Source organism: Pyrgilauda ruficollis, unplaced genomic scaffold, assembly GCF_017590135.1.
Source record: "Pyrgilauda ruficollis isolate IOZ18807 unplaced genomic scaffold, ASM1759013v1 scaffold7, whole genome shotgun sequence".
In the NCBI taxonomy this organism is placed as follows: Eukaryota; Metazoa; Chordata; class Aves; order Passeriformes; family Passeridae; genus Pyrgilauda; species Pyrgilauda ruficollis.
In genome coordinates, this window is record NW_024528821.1 from 6807881 (window position 1) to 6834186 (window position 26306).

Sequence of the window (26306 nt, forward strand, 5' to 3'; positions counted from 1 at the left end):
TGTGAGCTTTCCCTCCCACACAGGTGCTTCCCCACATAGTCAGGGAATATCAGTCATGTTCAATCCTGCTGAGAAAAGTAATAGTATTCTTTGTTCATTCTAGTACTCGTGGTTTTTCTTTGAAGCACTGGCAAAGTCCATGGCAATGTACTTACTGGAAGAAAACAAAATCAAGGTAAATATAAATTTGGTCAATGTTGCATTACAATACTGTCACAAACTCCTCCAAAAGCTTTTCTGAAAAGCTCTGTGACTATTTAAAAATAAAACAAACCTGCCAAGCTGAACAGCTTCACTTTCTTTTTCACTTTACTTTTCCCTTTTCTGCCCTTTCACTCTCAGTTTTAATTTAAAGATTCCAGAAGTCCTTATGGCTTGTGCAGCCTCCTTTGCCATTACTACCTACTGCAGTTGCAGCCAATACTTTCTTTGATCACTGTTGTATTAGGAAGCGACAAAAGCAAATGCTAAAGAGCTCGTGCCTGTGCTCAGCTGTCCCAGCTGTGGCTTGCAGCCCTGAGCTGGGCTGTGCTCTTGGTTTCAGCTGCCCAGAGGCCAGAGGTTCCCCGAGTCCTACCAGCACGCCCTGCACTCGCTGCTGCTGGCCATCATTCCTCACGTCACCATCCGCTATAACGAGATCCCCGAGGAGTCCAGGAATGTCAACTTCAGCTTGGCTAACTTCCTGAAGGTCAGCGGTTTCTTTCCTTCTCCCAGGATTTGATCAGGAAAAAAAAGAGAGATTGACAATGAGAGATATGGAGCAAGCAAACAAATGTGGTTTTAATTTATCTTGTCTTTGGTTTTTTCAGTTGTAAAAATTCTCGAGGGGATAAGCTGTCCTAGGAAAGAAACCTCTTTCCAAAGAGACAGTAACTTTGTATGTTACTGAGGCTTTTCAGGCATTCCTAGCAACTGTTTGGAACCTGAAATATATATACTCTCATTTTAAATATTTTTGTTGTCCACTGGAGACTACTTAAGTAAAGTCATCCAAATGATTTCAGAGAAACAGGATCATGTATGTTTTGGAAAATCAGCAGCAACCCAGAGGATAAAATCTGGCTGCTGGCAGGACGGTAGTATGCAGGGGATTTAAGATGATTGCTTTGATTTTTAATGGTTGGTCACATATTGCTATTTTTTCTCCAGCGTTGCTTGACCTTTATGGACAGAGGATTTGTTTTTAACTTGATAAATGATTACATTTCTGGATTCAGCCCAAAAGACCCTAAGGTAAGCAGTAGGTTTCTTGAAAAGTGGTTTGCAGCTGTACACATCTACATCAGTCAGAGCTTTGTAGTGATTATTTTATACAAGTCTTGGAGGTCTTTTAGACTCTGTTCCTGCAGAGTCTTTTAGAGGTGGAGACCTCTTTGTCTGGGGTAAGAGCCTGTAGCCAGATGTTCTTTAAAGTGATGTAAAGAGTCAGAATGACAGGAAAGAGTGGTTAATGGTCTGAATGAAAAATACAAAGTCCCAAGTGACACCTGTATGCATTGACACTTAGGCAGAACAACACAAGAATTTGCCAATTATTAGTGAGTTTTACCAGATGCTATTTATTAGATAGCATAGATAGATTTATTACATTCTTCAATCCTTGTGCTACAAGTACACTGAACTGGAAGAAAATGGGCCAAACTAAAAACATACTTTGTGTTTGTCTTTTTTTTTTTTATCTCAGCTGCTGGTTGAGTACAAGTTTGAATTTCTTCAAACTGTTTGCAATCACGAGCACTACATCCCTCTGAACTTACCAATGACATTTTCCAAACCCAAGCTGCAAAGAGTTCAAGGTATGTTCTTTAAGAGATTGGCTAAAGAGCTATAATTTATTAGTGCTCATGGCTTCTGACTAGATGAACTTTGGTTTGGTGTCAAGAAAATGTATGTCCTGGTTAGAACATTAACCTCAAGATATTTTTCTGTCAGGTTTATATAATTTTGTTCCGGAATGGTATGCAGTCAGTGTTCTTGGTATTTCCTATATTTAAGTTTACTTGGGACTAGCAATATCTGGAAGACACTGCCTGTGTTTCAGTAAATAGGCAAATTGTGCAATGCAATCCTTTCCTCTCAGGAGTGTCAGCCTCCCCTGAGACGTGGGTGTCTCAAGGGGGGTCCTGTAGGGAACGGGATGCAGGAGAAAGGTGGAACTCACTGCCCTGCTGCCAGCTCTCCCTGTGGCCCCCAGAAGGGGATCCAGGTCACCTTCTGCTTCCACACTGAGCAAGGCACAGCAGTGCACAGTGTGCTCGAGCTTGCTCTCAGGCCTGGGGGCAGCCAGCAGAGCTGGAGCCCGTGCCAGTCCTTGGTGCATGCCCAGGGTGTTGGTACCGTGGCACCCTGCACACCCACCCTGCTTTCCCTGCCACACCGTGTTCTCTCTGGTGCTGAAGCTGCTCAGCACGGCGTGGAAGGGCTGAGCTGAGGCTGTGTGCAGGTGCTGTGGCTGGAGCAGCCCCTGCCAGCCCCAGGAGTGCTGCAGACAGAGCCTCATTCCCTCTGGCTCCTCATGGCTCCTCTGTTTGCCAGGTTTGGGTGCCAGCAGCCTGGCTAGTGGAGGTACTGGAGGGAAGAGTGAGGATTGGGATTCCCCATGTAAAAGCCCAGTGGATTTATGATTGTATGATGTATTCTGGTGGGGAAAGGGGATGTTTGGCTGTGCCTCACAGTGAAGCCATACAAGTCCCAAAGTGGTTCCACACACATACAAGTGGCAGAAGTAAATGAAATATCTCTTACTGTGGTAAATATCTGACCCCTCAGAGCTTTCTGGACCAGCTGCTAATCTCTTACTTCAGTTTGGCTACTTGCCTGGCATTGCTTAACAAAGAGTATTGCTAGAAAAAGAGTACTGCTAGAAACAGCCAAGGAAAACACATCCGCTGATGCTTGCTAGTGGCATGGTAACATAAGGATGCTCTTTCTTGGTTAACATTCACCTTTGCCTTTGTGATGGTTAAATTGAAAAGCTGTAAGGGCAGCTCATCTTTGCTGCTGTGTTTTGTTGTGTCTGGACCTAGCAGCTGAGGTTCACACACAGCTCCTGGCAGTGGAGCAGCCCATGCTCAGGTAGCACAGGTGCCTTTGCAGTGGTGCCTGAGCCCTGCCTGCCATGGCAGAACCGTGTGGGGTGCACCTTCACTGCAGACTTGTCTGGCTTTTTGGACAGATCTGTGGTCACAGGGCTCAGGAGGGACCCTGCTGGTGTGTCTGACCTCATCAGCCTGTGAGGGTGCAGGGAGGGGATGCCCAAACCCCTACTGCTCTGTTTCTAGGAGAAGAAGGAATAGCCCCCAGGAAGGTGGACAGAGAGAGTTTCTGCAGCTTCAGCCAGTGCAGGTGGGCAGGCAGGTTTCACAGCCCTGTCAAACCACATCCTGTTGACTTGGAGTGTTGCATCTTGGAGCAGCAGCTCTGAAACCTCCCAGCTACTGCAGGGCTGGTTGTTGGTCTGTCCCTGCTGCCTCACATGGGGACATCAGCCAGAGCCAGCCCCAAGCTCACATCAGCCAGAGCCAGCCCCAAGCTCGGCCTCATGGCCAGCAGCACACGATTAGTTTTGCAATGTTGTGATGGGACAGAATCCAAGGGATTGACAGAAGCTGGGAGTTAAGCAAAGGCCTCAGAAATAATATTAAAACATGACATACTGTCCTGTTTCTCCAAGATTATTACTTGATTTTCCAAGAGCTTTATTTGTTCCTGTGTATTCTTGCTGTCTTTTTATTTGTCCCGTTTCTTTTTACACATAATTAGATTTTTTTTCATTTGCTGTGGAACAGTTCACTTCAGTAGGTAGGTCCAACTGGGATGGTCGACTCCTCTAATGTTGAATTAAGTATGCACTTTCCAATCAAATGGAAATAATATTACATTGTTACTAATGTAATAACCATGATGTGTGACAATTAGGCATTTGCTAACATGACTAACAGTGAAAGCCAGGTAATGTTCCAGGTGGCTTTTTCTTTCCTCTGAATCAGAGTTTCACAATCCAGTAAATGCTACTTTTGAATAAATGAGTTTAAAAATATCTTTTGCAGCCACAGAACTGTTGGAGCCCTTTGGCTGGGATTTTCAAAGCTGAATGCACCCTGCCTTACCAAAGAAGAACTTTCATACCTGTGGGGTTTTGGAAAAAAAAAAAAAGTCTGAGCTGAGCATATGGCATTTGTACTTTTGGGGGAAGAACAGAGAGCTTTGGGGTTATCCCTGTGGTGGCTCTAGTTTGGCAGATGGCCTGGCAGAGGTAATGGTGTCAGGACAAGGCTGTTCACAGCAGCCCCAGTGCACACACACCCTGCACCACAGTCAGTGTGTCTGTCACTTCCTGCTGCTCTGTCCAGGCTCCTCTGCAGAAGTGATGCCTTATCCTGGTAGCAGCCTCTGCTTTGATCACAGAATCTGCCTGAGTCTGTGTGAGGTGCAGGGTGCAGGTTAAGTGAGGCAAGGTGACGAGGTACTGAGCTGGCTTTCTCTTGGCAGTCAGGGCAGCTTCTGAGGAGCTGAGCTCAGTGTCTGCTTCTGGCAAGCAGCAGCCTGGAGCCCCAGCCTGGCTCCCTGGCTGCCCCGCTGTGCACACTGGGGTGCAGACTGCTCCCTTGGCACCATCTCCTCCTTGGCATCCCTCATCCCAGCAGCACTACATGCTTCTGCTCTGCTCTCTGACCTCGAGAGAAGGAACACAGATTGCTGGGGGATGTGCAATGAGCTGCACAGCAGCACTGCTAGGGCTGGGTGGCCAGGTAAACCCACCATTTCCACTGCCCATTCCCACCCTGCTGCCTGGGTGGATGGGGATTCACAGGACAGCCCCCAGCCAGGAGCAGAGCATCCCCAGGCAGTAAGTTGTGCTGTCTTGCCCCATTTCAGCCATCTCCGACTTACAAATTACTCATAGAGAGAGAAGCTTTGCAGAGCATCACATTGCAGAAATCCTGCCTTGAACTGCTACTGAAACAGTGAGGGCTGAAATTAATGAACAGCCTGAACTGGAAGGCACCAACTTCTTTGATATGACTTAGTTCACTGCTGGAGAACTCTGTATGGTCAGTTCATCTTTTTTCAAAGATCAGTGCACTGCAGGAGAGTGGTGAACACTGTTTGAGGACTCTGTGGCTTACATGACTGTTATGTCTTGCTCTGAACAGACTCTTGGAGCATTTCCCTTAACCATTGCCTTGTTGTTTCTTTCAGATACAAATCTTGAGTACAGTTTAACTGATGAGTATTGCAGGCATCACTTCCTCGTGGGGATGCTTCTTAGAGAAGCCTCTGTTGCCTTGCAGGACAATTATGATATCAGATATACGGCCATCTCAGTCTTAAAAAACCTCCTGATCAAGCATGCCTTTGACAACAGATACCAGCACAAGGTCAGGCCTGTTTTGTTGGCTTTTTAACTTCATGTTGTTGCATTTTATGAGAAAAATTACCAGAATTTTAGATTTTGCAGAGTGCACCAGGGGTATTCTAATTGCTTTTTAGGGAACCATTGTAAATATCTGACAGTTATGGAACAACAGTAATAGCTCAGAAATCATCTAGGAAATAACTGCAGCCCTCTTGCTCATGCTGAATATTTAGGTAATTACCCCAAAACCGTTAAGGAGCTTGAGAGAGTTTGTTTGACAAAATTAGGACATCAGTGATGTTCTGGTCTTGGGCCTAATTCATGTCCTGTATTAATATGCTGTAATCAGGAAACAGAACTGATCTCTGCTACATGCTGCATGTTTCACTGATTAGTGACCCAGAGGAGAGGGTCTTGATTCTCATGAGGTGCTGGATTTCCTCTGGGTGGATCTCAGTTTTCTTTGGTCAGAGGCTCAGCACGTGATGATGCTGCAAGAGGCTGGATATGGGTTTGTTTTATCTTGGTACTGCTCCCTGCTGACCCATATGCCCTCCAAAGTGCCCAGCTGTCTGTGCAGACACTGCCTGCCCTTGAAAACGTGCCTCTGTTTAGAGTTTTGGTCCTCACATTGCTCCTAGTGTGCTGCACTCCTGAGTGTTTTCTGGGAGCATGGGTGGCTTCCTGGCATCAAGGGTGGGAGAGTGCCCCAGGTGTGCCAGGGGCTCTCACGGGCCCAGAGCCAGCTCCTCTTCCCTCCCTCCTCTGCCTGTTTGAAGGTCTGAGCTGGAGGCTTGCTTTTCTGTGCAGTGAGGATCCATGGCTAACTCAGGAGCTGTTTGCTCCTGCAGTGTGCAGCACTCCCCTGACTCCTCAGAATCTCCCCTGCCTTACTGCTGTCCCACAGGATGCTGGTGTATGTGTTGTAAATGTGAATACATATATTGGGTGTGTGCTGTGCTCAGGGCAGTGTGACCAGGAAACTGCCTGGAGCCAGGGCAGGATGCTCAGCTGGTGTCCAGAGACTACAAAGCAAAAAAATCCCAGGGCAGGACAGGCTGAGCATGTGCTGGCACACCCTTGCTCCAGCCAAGGAGACCCCGGCTCCATCAACAGCTGAGGGAAGGTTTTGTCAACCCATGAGGGTTTTCAAGATTTTTTTTATCTCTTGTCATACTGAATCAGAAGAAAAAATTGGATTTCTTTATTATTTAAAAAAGTTCTACTCAATGTGCAAGCCTTAAATTTGTTTTTTTTTACCTTTCAGCCAAATCCAGGAAAATATATGTTTAACAAAAAAGAATTGGATATAAAAGAGTCCTCCATTTAGAAAATGTCAACCCAATCATTTTGATCTGTACCAGTTAATCCAAATTAATCTGTTCCTACAAACTGTTTTCACTAGAAGCATTTGCTATGGAGAATTTCTCACTGGAAGCAGTAGCCAGCACCAGGCATGGAGCAAATGTTCCTGTTATGTTACTCCTGGGTGTTGCACTTAAAAATCAAACTATGCAAGTCAAGTGCCAGTTAAAGAGTTAGGAAATCCAGGACTTAGTTTTTCACACATCCTCTGTGACTGGGAATGTTATTTAGCCTCCAAAACCCCCGAGTATCCCAAGCTAGAAGGGTAATACCTCTCTGGCAGCTCTAGAAGTGGAGGTGAGAAGCCAAACCAGCTCACATTCTTGAACCCCACATACTGTGTAAAAATAAAGATATGTATGTATACGTGTTTTGGCTCAAGAGTTCCCCTTTTTTCCACTGGAAAGCTAGGCTCTTACTGAGATTTTTCTCTGTGCTTTCAGAACCAGCAGGCAAAAATTGCCCAGCTGTACCTGCCGCTGCTCGGGGTGCTCCTGGAGAACCTGCAGCGCGTGGCTGGCCACGAGGCACTGACCTCCTGCCCTGCCTCCAGCCCTGTGAGTGAAGCTGGATGCCTCCACATCTGACGTGTTTCTGGACAGGTTGTGCAGTGCTTGAGAGGAGCTGAGTCCCTCCAGAGCAGCGAGCTTGAGCAGGACTTGGCCTGGGACTGCCGCAGCTGTTCTGGGGAGTTGCCTGGCTTCCCAAGAGTTGTGTGTGTGGCTCCCAAGTGGCTTTAGCCTTGCAGACCAGGCTTCCCTCCTTGCTGGGCCAAAAGAATAACAAATAGGATGTCTGAGAAAAACAATTCAGAATTTCAATTCAAATGATGAAAAAGGAAAACACTACTATTACTTATTTAATATGTTCTGCTATTCTTTGTACTCCTCCCCCTTTGTCTCCTTGTTGTAGAAGTAAGGAAATTTTTGTTTTCATCTGTGTTGTTTTTAAAACCTGCTCTAATGTGCTATTTTGTATTGCACTGTTTCCTATTTGTAAGAGAATAGGTGTTATCTTTGACTGGTCACAAAACCTTGTATTGCTTTACAGGCATCCAGGGATGAATTCATATGCAGTTTTCCATCCCCCTCAAGCAGATCCAGCCTGATTGCAGACAAAGATACAGGTAAATTAATTTTTCTAAATTCTAAATTTCCCATTTATTTTAATACAGCTGTTACCAGCCTGAAGCACCCAAAACCCATTACCCAAAACCTGAAACAGTCATCTCCTAAAAGACCTCACAGACTCTGCATGGTTTTCCCCAGATGTGGTGTCACCCTACCTGTCCTTTCCAGATTTTTCCTTTTGCAGCTTTAGACATGGGGCTTTGGCAAGCCCCATCTGTGCTGCCTCTGCTGTGCTGACAAGTGCAAAGGGTTTAATTGTGGGGTCTGGGGTTTCTTTCAGCCTGTGGAGCAGCCCTTCCAAATGGCCATACAATAAAGCGAGAGGACTCAAAAGGATCCCTGAACTCAGAGGGAGCGACCAGTTCCCCGGATCAGAGTGAAAATGTAATGTACCAGGGGCTGGGCAGAGCAGCACAGCCTGCAGGCTGTGATAAATAAGGGGGAGGGAAAAGGAGTTCCCTGTGGCAACACTCTCAAAAGCTGCTTCTAGATATCTCTGGAAACAACCAGATTGATCTTTAACAAAGGTCAAAGTCACAAGTCTGGTATGCTTTCCCTCTTCAAACATCGCTGAGCCAAAAATAGAATGGCTGACAAATTACTTGTTGAAGATGAAAGGCAAAATCTGTGTGGAAAATCTCTGCTCCTACGGTGCATTTGCCCATACTCAGATGTGCTCCCTGTGTGTGGGTGGCTCTGAGCCTGGCTGCACCCCAGTTCCTGGTGCTGGGAATTGGTTTCCAGATGTCTGAGAAGCAAAGCACCGTGGTGTGAGATTGCCAGTGACCACTGACTTAAGATAAAGTGTTTGCAGGAAAACCAGCCCAGGCGAGGAACCACAGGCCCAGACTTGCAGAAGGTGACAGTCATGCCACAAAGACCTCTGACCCACTGTTCAGACAGCAGGGTATTCAGTACTCTTTTTCTTGGCAGATTGCACACAGGTATTTGTGCAAACCAATCCCTGGTTTTCCTCAAGGCGCTTTGCAGATATCTTGGGTTGGCATGAGTCATTGATGCATCTTCAAAAAATTTGGCCCTTGTAAGGAGCAAGGCAAAGACTATCTGGGCCCATGGCCGTGTCCTGACGTGCTTAGAAGAGGTGAGGCCTTGCTCTCCTCCATAAATCACAGAGCTCCAGGACTGAGTACAGCCAAGCACTTGAATGTCCAGCAAAGCCCTGAGCAGTGCTCCAGTGCTGCTGAGGGGGTTTGCAGGAGTGGTGTGGCTGCCAGCTCAGCTTTCCCCCATGGCCAGACATCCTCCTCTTGAATGTGCTTGAATGTTTTTCAGAGTTGTTGGAAGCAATCTGTCTGTTAGGGAATGCAATAAGCACAGAACCATGTAAAAGCAATGCCCCGTGGAGGAGCACAGCCTCAGCAGTCGTCTGAGGCAGACTCTGCTCATTGCCCCGTTCCCCTGGAGTGAATTGTGTGCTGACTTGATAGTTTGGCATGGTCAACAGCAAATCTCTGGCCATAGCACCATGTCTCCAACTCTAACATGATTGTTTATTTCTGCTTTATTGTGACTCACATCCACAGCTTATCCCAGAATAAACAGCAAATAAATCTGTGGATCCCTCTCCAAACATGTGAGGCAAAGCTTTAGAAGAAGCCTAGGGCTTCATTGTGTCCATTTACCAAAGGATACAGCTCAGACAAGCACGGAGAATGCAAAATAAAACTAGTATAACTTTAGAAGTCATGCTTCCCATCACACAATGCCCAAGCCTTTCCCACATAAATTGACTCATCATCAGGATTTCATGTGCTTTCCCTGAGTCACTACGTAGGAGGAAAATCAAAACACTTCGAAAAATCAAGGGGAGGAGAAAGTTCTTAAGATGAAATGTCCCCCTTTTTTAATAACTGACATTTTGTTTTGAAGTGTATGTCTTTAACAGAAAGTCAGATTTTTGCTTTAAATGGTGACAGCCAGTAAATTTTTTTTTTAGGGGAACTGGCTTTAAAAATGTCCAGGAGCTTAGCTGCTACAGAGGGCAGGGGAAATGAAAGCAGGCTGCTCTGTATTTTGCTGGATAACCTGTCATTCGCTGCCCAGACATTTTTCCTCTGAGCAGAGAAGTGTTTGCTGATGTGCCCAGGATTTCCAGGCTGCATCACTGGATGAGCTGTTTCCAAGGCGTGGTGCTGTGGGGTGCACATGTGGGGGGCAGGAGGGATGCCAGCGCTCCTGGTGTGTGCCAGGTTTGCTGTGCCCGTGCTGCACAGCCCAGGAGCCCTGTGTGTCACAGCTGTGTCCCTGCAGATCCGCAGGAGCTCCATGAGGAGCAGCCTGTCCCACTACAGCCGGCTGGACCAGTTCGAGATCCGGACCCTTCTGATGTGCTACCTGTACATTGTGAAGATGATCTCTGAAGGTTGGTGCCTCCTGCTCACTGAGGGCAGCCAGAAGGACGAGGGACCATCAGTTTTGGTCTGTAAAGTCCCACCTTTGAGTTTTTTAAAATCTCAGTGTATTGTTCTTCATTTTATTTCAGATACTCTTTTAGCTTACTGGAACAAATTCTCCCCCCAGGAGCTGATCAACGTCCTCATGCTTCTGGAGTGAGTATCGTGAGGCTGCTGTTCAAACACTGCACCTTTGTGTGGTCAGAATGGCTAAGGAGGAGACCACAGTGCACACACTGTCCTGTGCAGCACTAGGGGTGTCTGGCCAGGTTGGAATGACATGCTCTTCCTCCCTCTGAGGAGAAGCAAGCGTATATTGAGGAAGCATGGTTTGGTGGCAGTGCCCTGTGCTCTGTCTGGGGTGTGTCCCACCACCTGTGGGCTCAACTTCCCCTTCACTGTCACAGCCTCCACTTTGTAGCAAATCAGGGAGAACACATGGGTGAGAAGACAGGGATGTGCCATAGAATTTTGAAACCAAGAGTGTGAGGTCAAGTGACTTGTAAATACAGACCCAAGCCCTTGTGCACAGAGAAGTGTGGCTGCAGGCGAGAACAGGGTAGGTTTTAAATGTTCTGGATCGTTCCTGATCTGCAGGATCTGTAACAAAGACATGTTTCATTTTCTTCCTAGGGTGTGTTTATTTCACTTCAGATACGTGGGGAAGAGAAATATTGCCAGGTACTGCCTCCTTCCATCTGGTGCTGGGGTGTGGGGATCATGCCCGTGCTCCCTGCCCCAGCAGAGGTGGGAAGGGCTGGTGCACACCCAGGCTGGGCAAACCCCAGTGGGTCTGGGGCTCTGCTCAGCGCCGTGCCCTGAGCAGGGTTCCCTCATCTCAGCACCCTGCCCCTTCCCTCCCCTCCAGCTCCTGCATGAGACCCCCAGGCTCAGGCGCGCACAGGTTGGCAGTGTCCCCCCCAGCCAGCTGCAGGTGAGACAAGAGCCCCAGCTGCTTCCCTGCTTCCTGAGCAGCATCCCTGCTCTTGTGTTAGCCCTAGGACCTTCTGGAGCAGCAGGATGGGCGCAGCGTGGGCAGTCCCACTGGGACCGTCCCGCATTGGTGTGTTGGAGGAAGAGGACTCCATCCTGGTGTAATCCTGAAGTGCTGTGGCTGCTGCTGCTGCTGCCCAAGGCCTGTCTTTGCTCCCCTTGCAGGGTGCAGGATGCCTGGTTGTCCAAGCACACGGCAGCCGAGAGGAAATCCCAGACCATGCCGGCGCTCCGCAGCAGGGCCGGGGTGCGGCTCCAGCACCTGGGCAGCTTGGAGAGCTCCTTCACCCTCAACCACAGTACGTGTGGCAGCAGGGCCAGCAGGGCCAGGGCACGTGCCAGCCCCAGGAAAACTGCATGTAGCCATTTCCACTGGCTGCTGGTTGCTTCAGGTTGCTCAGATTCTGCAGAATGTTGCAGGCCTCCCTGCAACATTCCTAGATGGGTGAGGGTGGCATTCCTAGATGGGTGAGGGTGGCATTCAAGCCAGCCCCTTAAAAATCACCCCTGGGATTTAGGACTTGTGTGGCTTTCTGCTCTTGCCTGTCTTGGCTCAGCTCCATGGCTGAGTGTGTGGGCAGGTGATGCCTTGGTTTGGGTAGGGAACTGCACAAGCAGGAGAGCTGCACTGCACAGTGACCTGTGCTGGGATCTGCTCTAAGCCTCTCCATGTGGGTGCATTTTGTCCCATTGGAGCACTTTGCCGTCTCCCCTCTCTGGAGACAGCTTGGGCACCTCATGCTCTGTCTGGCTGTAAAGACAGTGATATTAAAGGGCAATACAGGTACTGTTTTTCTGGTGTGGCATCAGGCAGAGGCAGCTTCTCTGAATAGGGTTGGCAACTTCAGCATTTTGCTATTCTTGCATTATCTCCCAAATGCAGCAATAATGCAAGGGAGAACCTTATCTGTATAGCACTTAAATTTTTCAGGAGCTGGACTGTTGAACACTGTTTCCTCCTAATTTTCTCTCTGTCCACAGATGCAGGCACCTCAGAAGCAGATATTGTGCACCAGGCATTACTGGAGGGCAATATTGCCACCGAAGTGTGCCTGACAGTGCTGGACACCATCTCTTTTTTCACTCAGAGTTTCAAGGTCAGCACTGAAATCCAAAATGTTGTAGAAAAGTGTGCTGGTTTTTTATATGTGTGTGGATTTTGGTGATCTGTTCTCCTAGAGTGGAAGAATATGGAAGGCTTTACAAAAGCAAATAGTTTGCAGCTTGTTTATTTTCCAAAACACTGAGTGTTTCACAGGGTCTCAGAGTAATTATACCCATACACAATCTTGCCATTTCTTCAAAACTGCAAGGCCAGAGAAAATCTCATGTATGTTATAGCATGACTGTAGGTGTTACAAAAATAGAATAAGAGGAAATGTATATCATGTAGAAAGGAGGGACTAGAGAAAAGGGAAATGAATGTCCAACATTTTTAGAACAGTCACTCTTTTGTACCCTATGTTACCTAGAAGCAAGGCCCACATTTCTTTGAATCACTGTACATGAATATCTCAGGCTGAGGCACTCCAGCTGTGGTTACCAGTGCAGACAGGAGCAGAACCAGGGGTAGAAATCTTCTCTTCCATGTTGGGATTTGTGCTTTTGGCAGCCATTGCCATGTACAAAAACCAAGGCCTCTGAGGTGAAGAGAACCCCAGGATGGCAGCAAGTGTGCCAGATTTGTTCCAGAAATGCTCTTCCTGAAGTGTAGTCAGAGGAATCCTGCATGTAGCAGCGTGTCTTGTGTAGTGTCACAAGAGCAGCTCTGGATTTCAGAGCAAGCACGATGAAGATTTCCTTTCTACACGGAGATGAAGAGAAAGGTATTCATAGCCTCTGCTTCCTTTGCAGAGCCAAAAAGCCATCCTGGTGCAGATATTAAATTACTCCTTAGAAGTTTGGTAACAGCAAAAGGATTTAGATACAACACTTGAAACTTGCTTGGCTTTCTCAGCTGCCTCTTTTGAGTTATTGCTGAACCACAAAACCATGTGATTTTCAAAGCACAGGATAGACTGGATTCCCTTTTCCTGGGTTTTGGCTTCACTTTCAGGGCCACACCAGAATCGAGTGGGTCCTGTGCTGCAGCAGCAGCTGGGCTGTGCTGTTCCGCTGCCGCAGGAAATGAGCTCAGTGTAAAACTCTGGATCTTGAACCTACCACAAGCTCTGTGCAAGGTGTCAAAATCTGAGCCAGCCCAAGGACTGTGAGGACTGGCAGTGGGATGGGGGCTGTTGATTTCCTGTCAATACAGGATATCCACATCCTTGTGTCATGCCCAAACCTCCTGCACAGCCCTGTGGGGGATGGCAGCGGGCACAGCCCACCTGGTCTGACACCAAAGTGTATCAATAACCCTCCAGTAATTCCATTTTACCATATCTGAAAAAGGGGCAAACTGGCAAAACTCTGCAGGAAACAAGGGAAGTGAAATTACTAACTACAGCTACAAATCTATCCAGTGAGAAAATGGGTCTTATTTTATTTTTCTTCCCCCTCTCTCTTTTGGGCTGCAAACAAAACAATTTTCAAGAAAAATAAAAAGAAATGGGGAAAAAAAAATAACCCCAGGGTGATAGTTACATTGGTAACAGCAAGTTTTATTTGAAATAACTAGGCAACCAGTGACAGTTTTACAGAATATTGACTTAGGTTTTGGAATTAGTGATTTGAAAGTGATAAAATATTTTAGTTTTTTTCTCTGCTACAAAAATAACGTCTGCTAAGTACTGTAAGTTTTTATTGATTGTCACATTTTATTGGTTATATTTTTACTGAAGGCCCTGTTGCTTATCTGGCTTAAGAATTAATGTGATTAATTATGCAAGATTATCTCTGTCATTTCCAGCTGCAGGCACAACATTTCTGCTAAGTAAATTCTCCTGTTGCTTTCCAGACCCAGCTTTTAAGCAACGATGGCCACAATCCACTTATGAAGAAGGTTTTTGATATTCATCTGGCTTTTCTCAAAAATGGGCAGTCAGAAGCAGCCCTTAAGCATGTGTTTGCCTCTCTGAGAGCTTTCATTAGCAAGGTAGGTACATTGACAAGGGTGTGGGAGAACTTGTAAGTATGGCAGAGAGGCCAGTATGGTTAAACTCCTGTTAAAGTGATATTTTGGAGATGTGTTTTGGAAAACAGCTTCACAGATTTAAAGAATAACCCAGGTTAAATTCTTTAGTTATTTATAATTTGTTGGGTATCAGGAAGCAAAAGGAGAAATCATGAGGAGTTCCCACACTGGCCTTGGTCACCAGGATTAGTGTCTGTCTGACCAACAGCTGGTGCTTGAATCTTTGCCCCAGACTGCCAGTGCTGCTGACAGTGCTATTGCCTGAATAATGCATGCACTGGCAGGCAGCTCCTCACCCACTGCTGGGACAGATGATGGTTCTTGCTGAGCCTTGTTCTGTGCTCTCTGAGCCCTGGCAGGTAGTGAGGCAGTGACAAAGCCACAGCTGACCACAAAGGAAGAGTGACTGATGGTGGCATTGCCCTTTGTGCTTGTCAAAACCTGCCACTGCTCATAGGGACGTTTTCCAGACCTGATGTACATGAGAACACCATTCCTCCCAAGCTTTGCAGTTATCATAAATACAAAATTAATTAAAACACCTCAAATCCCTTGAGCACTACACTTCATTAACGAGGAAAATCCATGATTGCAGCCAGGCAGGGCACAGTGTCTGAGTGGTAAGCAGAAAAGAGTAATTTCCAAAGGAGCTTTTGCACTAGCTGCTGGGCAAAGTCTGATCAAAAGAAGAGATGCCAAACTGCTTTTCAAAGGTGGAAAAAGTCTGTGCTTTGTACATTTTGCTGTAACCCCACAGCAAAGCTAAGAGTTAGTATAAGTCTAGGGCTGGATTTTGGCTTGTGCTAAGCAGAAATGCAGAGATCTTGGTGGCTCCCTGTCTGCTCCAGTCAGTGGTCTCCTACAAGGTGTTTTTCCATGGGGTTTCTTAAAGCCTGCAGATTGGCAACTGGCAGGGGCAGGAATCACTGCTTTTTGCAGGGTTCAGTGCATGTTTATTGCTCTGCCTTTCTTTTGACGTTTCTGCTTGCCTGTGGTCTGCTTAGCCTCGAGATCCATCCTGCTGCAGATCTGCACACACCCTGCTCTCCCCCTTGCTAGCCAAAAGTTTGTTTAGCCAGAAATATTTGTTTTGTGCCTATAGCAAATAAAAGACATTCCTTGCCTTCCTGACATATTTTCTGTGGGGTTTTTTTGAATGTGAAGCCAGACACGCACACCTGCTCAATTTCACTGTCAGCCTTCAAAGCCTGGAGCCCTTCAGGAGTTCTACAGTTGCTTTCCAAAACATCAATGGCAGCAGGGAGGCTGCATGCTCGGCTGCTGCAAGGATGGGCAGTGGGATTGGTTTTTTAGATTTATCCCAGTCTAAATCCATGCTGAATTTCACATCATGGGTCTTTAAAGATACAAATTATTGGTTTCAGCTTTCTCACATTTCCCCTAGGACAGGACATATATGGCTTCTGTAAAAGCAAGATATGAGCCCAGCAGATGGTATCTATAAGGAGGAAGTGTTTTCTTTGCCAGCTCCATAACCACACAAGTCCCAAACTTCCTTTTAAGTCCTCTCAAGGGTTCTTCTGCGGCCTGAAGTGGCTATGGTGGCCAAGGCAGGTGGTCACTGCATTGCATGAGAAGTCAAGGATGAAATGTTTTCCTGCAAGTTTGTTTTCAAATACTAGCTCTGCTCTACTTTTTAATTTCAAGAAAAGCAAAAGGGAGTTATACCTTTGTCACAGCTAGAATGGAATTTTTTTCGTTTTTAGGGTCTTCTGTAGCTGTAATTACAATTAAAAGAACCCCCCTCTTATTTGTGGTCACAGCAGATGGTTGCTGGAGGGAAAAAAACTCCTGAGATGTATTCTGCATCCCATAATTTGTCTTCTACATTAAATCCAGTTATTTGATAGGCAAAAGACTTAAAAAAATGTTGCAAGAGAGAAAAGAATAAAAATCTTCTGTAATTATTTGCATCTTTGGTTTTGGTTGCATGTGTGTGTTCTGGGAATTTGGCAAGAAAGCTGCCTCTGTTTTACTGGCTGGTAAGAACCAACAAAAACTAGATTGTTCTTGTTTCGCACTCTAGGTTTCCTTAAGAACTGAATCTGTCTTTTCAGGGCATCACTTACAGATAAATACTTATATAAATATCTACATGCATGCTTAGGAATGGTCTTTAAATTAAAGGTTATAAGGGAAAACATACATAGAGGAGGGGTGTGCATTAAAGACTAGCTCAGACATCCTCCTGCCTGTCCCCATGGCTGTCCTGCCCTCACATCCCTTTGAGCCTCTCTGGGAGCTGGGTTGAGCCCTGCTCTGGTCCATCGTGTGGGACTGGATCAGAATGGGCTCCTGCAGTGTGCACATCGTCACCACAGGGGCTGTTTCGTGCTTTCCCCAGTGTTCTGGGCCAGCTGGGCAGCCACAGGCAGCGCCTGGCTGGGCTTCCAGCAGCCAGACACCTCTGGATCTGCTTGCCTGGACCTGGCACCAGGAGCCACTGCATCTGCTTGGGCTTGGTCTCCAGAAAGGGACCCGGGTTCGCTGTGGAAAGGGCACAGGTTTTCCTCCAGAGCTGCTGTGGAGGGGTGTGCACAGGGCTCCTCCTGCAGCAGATTCCCAGGCAAGGGCTTTGTCCCTAGCAGTGCATTGGAAGTGCCAGGAAAGCCTCTGCTGGCAGGCAGTGTCCCTGCCATCGCTGTGCTGTGTGTGCATGCCCTGGCACACAGCTAAGCCCAGTGCTGACCATGATCCTGTCTGGCTTGGGGAAGGACAGCACTGCAGTGGGCAGCAGATCCTTGGAGCTCCTTTTCCAGGTGCACACACGAGCTGTATGGCCCTGTGTTACTATGATGTTTGTTTGCCTCTGTCCTTCTTTCTCCCATTTGGTTTTTTGAAGATAGTTTTTGGCCAGAGGCAGTGAACAAAAAGGGTTTTGTGTCCTAATTCTGGTTTCTTGGTGCAATCCCAGTATCTTGCTACCACAGGTCCTAGATCCCTGTTTTAAGACCCTGTCAACAGCATGCCATGGTGGTAGCCATGGCAGCACCTACAAGTTTTCCTGGAACATACATACTTAATGCAAGGAGTGGAGGGCCACAATAACAGCTTCAGCCTCTGGCTGACACTATTTACTGTCACCTCCCATGGGCAGAAGGTAGTGGGGCAGATAAAAGTGGCTTATGGGCCATGGCCCATGAGGACCATGGGGTCTCGAACAAACTGAACAATCTTTCCTCTGAAGAGGTAAAACCGTGATTGCCTCTGTTGACTCTTTTTGCCAGGGAATTCTTTGGGCCTGGTTGCCAGCTGCAGCAGAAGGAGCAGAGTGCTGCTGTGCAATGCCCCAGCAGCCTCCACCCCCTCGGGAGGTGTTGGCATCTCCCCTCCCCAGCAGGTCCCTGCGTGCCAGCACAAAGCCCTTCCTTGTTCTGCTTCCCTGTGCTCAGTCTCTGCCGAGGTGGAAGGAAGACAAGTGTGGTGTCACCTCCCTGCCAGCCACTTCTTGTGACCACAGCCAGGGGGACACACCCTGGCATCCCCAGGAGGCTGCTGCCCACTGGGACAGGTGTCCCACCTGTCTGCTGCAGGTGTCCCTTTCCAGGCAGGGCTGGGCTTGCCCTGGCAGCTGTGCTCAGGGGTTTGCTGAGGGGACAGACAGGCCACCAGGGTGCTGGTGTTCCCGTCTCCCTGCTGCAGGTCCCTGAGCCCTGCTGTGACTGAGGGAGCTTGCACTGTGGCTTTGCTTGGTCCTGCTGCTCCGTGGGTGGCCCTGGCTGGGGAGGCAGAGCAGGTCACTGAATTTTAGGCTCTAAGGGACAAGCCAGTCTCTTGTTTGCATTCCTGAGGGCATGCAGGCATGATTTTAGATTTTTTGGGGGGATCATGTAGAAGTAGATGTGTGAGCATTGCAGGTCACATTTCCCAGTGAGGTTGGATTCCTGGTTGGGCTCTGATGGATTTTCTGATCTTCCAGATAGCACCTTGTGGTGGGAATGCCTGTGGAACCTCTCCTCTCTGCCCCACTGCTTGTGATTATGGCTTTTGGAAGAATGTAATTCTATCAGTCCAATTTGGTGAGAATTTGCCAATAAATCCAGATGTTGTCAAGGAAAGGGTTAGATGGACACAAGCAATCACATCTCCAAGAAACGTGACAGCAATGTTCCCATCAGTCTAGGAAATGTAGTTAAAAATAGACCCCAAATTCATTCCCACAAATACTTTCGGACTCAGAATTCTGGCAGAAGTTTTGCTGAGGCTGTCCAGACTGGAGCTTAGTTTGTTGCCCTGTACCCCTGCCCATCTGAACCCTATGCCATTTAGTGGTGTATTTTCTAATATTTGCATGTCTCTTGTGAAGTTTCCCTCAGCATTTTTCAAAGGAAGGGTGAACATGTGTGCTGCCCTCTGCTATGAGATCCTGAAGTGTTGCACTTCCAAGGTGTCCTCCACAAGGAACGAAGCCTCTGCTCTTCTGTACCTCCTGATGAGAAATAATTTTGAGTTCACCAAAAGGAGAACATTTCTGAGAACACATCTTCAGGTCAGTGGCTGGAGAAAAGCTAGAGACAGGACACCTCAGATTTAATGAACAGTTACAGCAACAGAGCTCTGTGACCTCCTACCTGCAGAGGATCCTGTCATTGCCATATGGACAAAAACCCTCCTGCTTTCCAGGCTTTGCCTAATTCCTATTTCCAGTGACTGGTCCAGGCACCTTTAGGTAAAATAATTGCCATCAAGTACTCCAAGCTGTTGAATTTTAGTGTATCAGACACCAGACACATCTCTGTGCCAGAGACTGGCTGGGATGGGATGGAAAGCTGCCCTTAAGGCAGGAGATTTCCTAGGAGGGATTTCCTAGGAGCTGCTTTTTTGGCATTGGTAGTTTTTGAAGCAAATATAGATACCATGGGGGACAGATGAATACCCTTTGGGTTGTAAAGGATCACAGAAGAAGGTAGCTAATGTCCAAACAGGGATTCATGTTGGAATAGTTGGATTGTTAGTTCTGCAAGGCAGTTTGGTCCTCTGGGGAGTGTCTGTCCTTGGTGGATCTGAGATGAGCCACAGTGCCAACCACTGCTTACGTGGTGGAAAAGATGTGATGTTTTCCTGTGAACATTTTATTAACTGTGACCTTAATAAAACCCTTTTATTATGGCTTGTTTAAATAAAGCCTCTACCTTGTCCCACAGATAATAATTGCAGTGAGCCAGTTAATTGCAGATGTAGCCCTCAGTGGTGGGACCAGATTTCAGGACTCCTTGCTCATCATTAACAACTTTGCAAACAGCGACAGGCCGATGAAGGTGAGTTGGAGATGTCACATCCCATCAGGTGCTATCAGCCATTGATGCAAGCCTGGGGACAGACTCCAGGAAACTGTGTTTAAGGGTTGGGCTAATGACTGGAACTGTGATTTATAGGCTTGTAGTAGGCTGCATTTGCTCAGTAAACAAGTGTCATGCCAGCAGCCATAGGACCAGCTGCTCAGGCAGGTCATGCTCCAAAGGTGAGGCCTCACACCAAGGGGAGGGAGCCCAGCAGCTCAGGTTGTGCTTTGCCATGTTCTGCTTGGAAGATTGTCCAAAGAGCTTTCCAGGAACTCCCAGCTTTGAGGGAAATGACAAGGGAGGGTCTGGTATTCCTGTTGCCTGAAGGTAATAATTAGCAGGATTTAGTTTTATTCAACTAAGTGTCAGTAATATTCAGAAAGAGCTCTTATATGGAGATTAATGGTTGTATTTCTTTGGAAAATAATTGCCTATCTTTGTGCTAGAATTAGTGGTTTGTACCCAATCCATTGAACAATTGCAATGTGCTCCATTTCACACAGAGTAGCTGCCAAGGCAGGACGGGGGAAATGGGAAGTGTTTTTAAAGTTCCACGGTTATCCTATGACCTAAAGGCTTAATGGGAACTTCCATTAGGTGTTTAATTGTGATCTAACAAATTTATAGGTAGAATATACCTGGCAAAAACCTCAGTTCTTTTCTGCACACAGATGTTGTTAAGGGTTTTACTGAGCCATACTTTACTTGTAATTTACATCATGAGATGATCATTATATCAAGTTTTTGTATTTGTGTAAGTGCAAGAGTACAGAAGAGTCTTCAACACACTGGACAGAATGCCATGCACAGCCACAGCAGCAGCTGGGCTAAGGACTCTGAGGAGAGGGAGCATAAACCAGGCTCATCATGGAAGGGAGAGAACTGAGGGGGAACCTACCTGCTTCTTTCACAGCAGACAGTTTATAGAGACATAGTTGGACTCTTTTCGGAGTGTGGAGTGCAGAACAAGAGATAGTGTATGCAAGTTGCAGCAAGGGCAATTCCAGTTTTGCTTAAGAAAAAATTATTTACCAAGAGCACTGTGCAGCCCTGGGGCAGGGCCTAGAAAGGAGGTGGATTTTCTGTTTTAGGAGATTATAAAACTTGGCTGGGCAAGCCTTGGGTCTAATTCAATCTTGGCCTAGTTCTGAGTAGGGAATCAGATCAGAGCACGTGCTTCTCTACTACATTCCTGTGGTGGGAAGCTCTACAAATGCCTTCAATGCTTTAGGAATTGAAGACAGACCACATCAGAGCCTAACAAGCCAGATGTTGAATGACATGAAAAAATACTGGAGGCACGGTTTGTGGTCTCATCCAGAGATATTTGCATTCTTGGAGCACTTCTGTGTTGCTCTCAGAGCAGCTCCTGAGTGCCCAAGTGGCAGCCTCACTGTGGCACAGGAACAGCCAGCCTGGCATCCTGGGCACGACCTGCAGAGATTGGCCCTGTGCATGTCATGACTGAAATGCCTCTGAATGCAGCTGAAACACTGTACTCCGTGTGCAGGGGCAGTTCAGTAAGGAAGAGTTAATTAGCCTTATCTACTGTTTTCTCAGTATTCTCAGATAAGTGAAGTTGGCTGAAAGGGTCATTCCTTGGCAAAGCCTGTATTTTCTGTGTTAGCTTCTAATTCAATTTGTTTTGTGTCAGGCAACAGCTTTTCCTTCTGAAGTCAAGGATTTGACAAAGAGAATCCGCACAGTGCTCATGGCTACTGCTCAAATGAAAGAACATGAAAAGGACCCAGAAATGCTGGTGGATCTCCAGTACAGTTTGGCCAAGTCTTACGCAAGTACCCCCGAGCTCCGGAAGACGTGGCTGGACAGCATGGCCAAGATACACGTGAAGAATGGAGACTTCTCAGAGGTGATTTGTGCAATTGAAAACGTGCTGCACAACGGGACAGATGTACAGATGACATTTTGATAATTTCCCTTTGTGCCTTGCAGGCAGCCATGTGCTATGTTCACGTTGCAGCCCTCGTTGCAGAGTTCCTGCACAGGAAGAGTAAGTGTCTGCTGGTTGGGAGACATGAGGAAGATGATGGTGGGTTTGGGCGTGTCAGAATCTTTTTAAAGACAAGGCTCTCTCAATTTGGTAAATTGTAATTTTATAAACAAGCTGAAAAGGAAAAAGAAATTATTGCAGTGTATAAAGCTAGAAGATAAGTAGTTTTTAAGAAATGAATGTTGTTCATACCTGTTCCCTTAGACAGCCATGCTAGATGGTGCTGAGTGAAATAAGAACCGACACATCACGTCTTCGTTTAAATGTTCACTTGTATTTTACATTAGGAAATGTGCTCACTGGGGAAGGCCATGTCAAAAACTGACTCAATATGATCATCAGAATTATTACTATAGGGAGTACAGAAAACTGTAGAATAAAGCAGTCAAAATTCAGTCAAGAAATGATACTAGCCTAACCATACATATATGTAAAGAACATACGAATTGGAGTCAGAAAAAAGGAGAGTTTTGTGGCTTAGTGCAAAACAGGAAGGAAGGACAGAGCTGTGTGTTCTCAAGTTACACCACATTGCAGGTTTTCTTTTAAATACCTGTTCTACAGTTGATATATTGACCCCATTTCTCATTTCCATTTAAGGGAGTAATTGTTGAATGACCCTTAACATTTCAGAAAGTTAAGGCTGCATGAACACTGATTACATACACTGCCTTGGCTGGAAAGTTCTTCAGTGCCCTGCTCAGGGGGATTGGAGTCCCTCCAAATTCTGTACTTTGTCTTGGCAAAGTGGGGAAAAACCAGGACGTGTTTTTGTGATATATATGCACATTTCACATGGCTGCAGAGAGGGGGGTACTGAAAGTTTGCAATGTTTTATTTGTACACAAAGGCTGCTTACCACAAGTAGTGGTAAAGGAGAACTCCTAAAAGGGAAGAGGAACAAGTCCAAATGAATATTAAATGAAGTTTGAACACTGAGTTACTTCTGTCACTGACACTCTTTACATATACAGAGGCTGGAATTATTCAGTAAAGGCTGAACTACCCCAAGTTTTGGGGTAGCTAACTGTGCTTCCTTGCTAGGAGTGTACACTTCTGTGTGCTTACCACCCAGCTCTCCAGCAATAACTGGATAGGGATAGAGTTCCTTTTCTTCCTTGGTAGCCAGTGCTCTCTTTTGGGTTCAGTGTGAGAGTAATGTTTACAACACAGGCTGCTTTGGCTGTTTCTCAGTAGCACTTACTCTAAGCCAAGGACTTCTTCAGTGTCTCAAGCTATGCCAGTGAGCAGCGGCACGCAAACCTGGGAAGGAATAGCTGGGGCAGCTGACCTGAACTGGCCAAAGGGATATTTCACATCTCAGAATGTCATGCCCAGTGTATTAGCTGGGGGAGTTACCTGGAAAGGGGGCCAGTCTGGGAATGGTTTTGGCATTGGTCAGTAGGTGATGAGCAGCTGTGTTGTGAATCACTTGATTTTCTTGAGGTTTATGTCTTTCTCTCTGTTATTATTATTAACTTAGTTTACTTTGTTTCAGTTATTAAACTGTTCTTATCTCAGCCCATGGATTTTACTTATTTTCCCTGATTTTCCTCCCCATCCCACCAGGGCTGAGTGGGGCAGTGAGAGAGTTGTTGAGTGGTATTGATTTGCCAGCTCAGGTCAAAATACAGCAGCATGACACATTTGAGATAATTCCACTAATCTATTTGCTTTTGTCTGCTGCAGAACTGTTTCCCAGTGGATGCGCTGCCTTCAGGAAAATCACTCCCAACATTGATGAAGAAGGTGCAATGAAAGAAGATGGTGGGATGATGGATGTACATTACAGTGAGGTGAGGTCCTGTACTGTAGGTAGGAGGATGGTAGGATATTTGATATCTGATTAGGATTTAGTTTTAGACTTCGTTCATATGAGCTCTAACAAATTGCAGTTGTGCACTGGTATCTGTGAACAAGACTGTTCCACTCCGATTTCCCAAGAGAAATCTGCTCTGGAGAATTTTCTTTGTGTGATTCAGACAAGTAAAACTGATGTAAGTTCTTGGTTCCTATGAAGATCTTTTCTAGCACTGAGGCTGAAAAAGCAGCACCACAACCTTAGCCTGCTGTGTTATGCAAATGCTAATCTTGCCAGCACAGGGTAGCACAGCCGGGTGAGGCATTTCCAAGAAGGGACAATACGAAGTGAAGCCCTGCAAGGGAGAGGTCATCTTAGGGTTCCCCTGGAGTTAGGGCTGTTCTGCAGGACACCATTGCAGCAGAACAATCCAGAAACCCTAGCAAGGCCTTGGGGAAGTGGGTAGATCCACCCATGAGTCACGAAGTCTCACAAGTGCTTCTGCACCATCCCTGTGCAGCTGCCTTGGTTTGGCCACATGGCTGAGCAAGGTGGCCCTGCAGCCCAGCTGCCCATTCATCAAGGCTTGAGGATCTTGGCGTCACAGCCAAAATTTGTTCCTTGGATGTGTTTCTTAGTCACACACCTCTGATCTCCAATGCTGTCCTATTCATACTCTCACAGAGTTTTTGCATTTTCCTGGGAAAGTAACTAAATAACCAGGACATACTTGCTGGCTATTATGCTAATGGTTTATGAAGAATTAATGAACTTTTAAAAAATAACTTGTCCTTTTTTTTTCTCCCACCTCTTGGCCCTCCCCAGAATTTAGAATGCCTTTAGAAAGGCCAGGAATACACAGTGTTTAAACTTAGGTAACTGCAATTACTTATTCTGGGATCTGATAGAAGTATCTGAAGTTAGAATGGTTTTATCTTCTAAGCTGGAGTGTTAATAACACCACCTATTTGGTTGCTGTCATAGGAGGTCCTGGTGGAGCTGCTGGAGCAGTGCATAGATGGTCTGTGGAAGGCAGAGCGTTATGAAACAATTTCTGAGGTTTCCAAACTGATCATTCCCATTTATGAAAAGCGGCGTGAATTTGAGGTGGGTATTTCCAACTAGTTTGCATGGAGCAGGTAATTTTCTAGGCTGCTAAGAAATAAAAAACAGGAGACTTTTTTATTTTTGAAGCTATTAGTTACTGAATTGGTGTCAGTAAAGCACACACTGTGCCTCATTGCTGGTTATTAAAGAAATTAGTGAAAGCAATGATCTGAAAGGTGTTTATCAAAGCTAACAACATGGATGACTCATGTTTAGTGAATAATTACCACCTGCCTGTTAAAAAAACCTGTTGTCATTCCATATGCTCATTGAAGCTAGATTCTTTTTGAGAGACCTGAGTTTTTAAAGGGTTAAAACCAGAATGAGAGCAGTTCAAAGAAAGGACTAGATCTGTGAGTACTTCAGTGGCAAGTGAAGAGGAAGGAAGGAGGCTGTTCCCAGCCTTGCTCCGTCCCACCACGTGCTGTGAGCTGTGCTTCAGCTGTAACTTCAGCTTAGTGTTGGTCCTCTTTCCCTCCCTCTGCCATGACAGAACATCCAGCCATATAAATGAACCTGGAGGGAGCTGGGGAAGCCTTACTTTCACCTATATATTTTTTTTGTTGTTGTTGTAAAGCTGCTTTTAATCAAAACAATACTTCCTGGGTAAAATATTGCCAGCTGCTCTGTGTGTGAAGGCTCAGTCAGGAAACACCCTGAGACAGTGCACTCAGCCTTCTCTCCAGGGGCAGTGATGTTCCTGCAGTCGGGGGTACCCTGCAAACCTGACACTAAGCATCTACTTAAAACCAGGTTTTTCAAACAAGACTGCATGAGTTCAACCTCTTTAGAAATTAAGGTTTCAATTCTCCAGAGGATTGTGTTCAGCTATCTCAGAAGCTTCTGGTGTTAGCTGTGCTACTTGGAAAATCCTGCTTTCCTCATAATGTTAAAATATGATTTCCAGAAACTCACCCAGCTGTACAGAACACTCCATGGAGCATATGCTAAGATATTGGAAGTCATGCACACAAGGAAGAGGCTTCTTGGAACCTTTTTCAGAGTGGCCTTTTATGGACAAGTAAGTATACACACTGGCTTGCCAGCTGCCCTCACCAGGCATCCTGGCCCCAAAAGCTGCTGCTCTGTCAGACCTGGAGTTGAAAAGCTCCTCTGGTACAGCCACCAGTGTGTCTACATGAGTGTTTTGGTATTGCACACTGGGGATGAGGGTTTGTTTCTGTTTCCAGGAGCGCTTGATTTATTATAAAGTTTATGATTCTGCTGGTAGGCTTAAAACAACTCAGCAGTTAAGAAATGCCTTAGTGGGTTCAGAAAACACTGAGGGTTTTTTGTAATTATTGTTATTGTAGGTTACACAGACATAATTTAGTGTGTATAGTATATAACTAGTAACAGTATATAACTATAACCATAGTATATACACAGTAGCAGTAACAGACATTTTTTTTTTCCTACAGAAAAATGCTGCTGCCTTCTGGGTATTAGCAGAGTAAAAGGTTATGAGAGAAGCTGGAGGCAAAATATGTATCAGTGTTGATTACACACATGTAGAGATAGGTAGTGCTTGTGTTAGCTGAGGTAGCTGGAAAACTGAATAAGATCTGGGGCTCAGAGTCCCAGGAAGTGGCATGATCTTATCATATCTCATTGAAGTCTTCTGAGCTTAAAAGCATTTGTGGTTTTATTTTTTTTTCTCCACCTGTAGCAATTAATAAAGTGTGATACCCTCATGTCCTTTCTGTCTCTGAACAAGCTGGTTCTGCTTGCGGACTCAACCAAG

At 46.1% G+C, this 26306-nt stretch overlaps 1 protein-coding gene across 2 annotated transcripts in view; it reads left to right on the forward strand.

Moving 5' to 3' along the window:
- DOCK11 (dedicator of cytokinesis 11) overlaps nt 1-26306 on the forward strand; it is a 76542-nt gene that overhangs the window by 42480 nt on the left and 7756 nt on the right. Inside the window, exons 27-48 of one of the 2 annotated variants that reach the window (XM_041485110.1) lie at nt 104-175; nt 545-691; nt 1153-1236; nt 1688-1799; nt 5206-5384; nt 7171-7284; nt 7778-7853; nt 8138-8241; nt 10129-10240; nt 10361-10427; nt 10905-10952; nt 11140-11205; nt 11430-11563; nt 12246-12361; nt 14164-14301; nt 18668-18850; nt 19506-19619; nt 21298-21513; nt 21597-21654; nt 23344-23450; nt 24440-24562; nt 25470-25583. In XM_041485110.1, coding sequence (XP_041341044.1) covers nt 104-175; nt 545-691; nt 1153-1236; nt 1688-1799; nt 5206-5384; nt 7171-7284; nt 7778-7853; nt 8138-8241; nt 10129-10240; nt 10361-10427; nt 10905-10952; nt 11140-11205; nt 11430-11563; nt 12246-12361; nt 14164-14301; nt 18668-18850; nt 19506-19619; nt 21298-21513; nt 21597-21654; nt 23344-23450; nt 24440-24562; nt 25470-25583 — 2484 coding nt within the window. The remainder of the gene's footprint in view (nt 1-103; nt 176-544; nt 692-1152; nt 1237-1687; nt 1800-5205; nt 5385-7170; nt 7285-7777; nt 7854-8137; nt 8242-10128; nt 10241-10360; nt 10428-10904; nt 10953-11139; nt 11206-11429; nt 11564-12245; nt 12362-14163; nt 14302-18667; nt 18851-19505; nt 19620-21297; nt 21514-21596; nt 21655-23343; nt 23451-24439; nt 24563-25469; nt 25584-26306) is intronic. The other variant, XM_041485111.1, reaches the window with a different exon arrangement.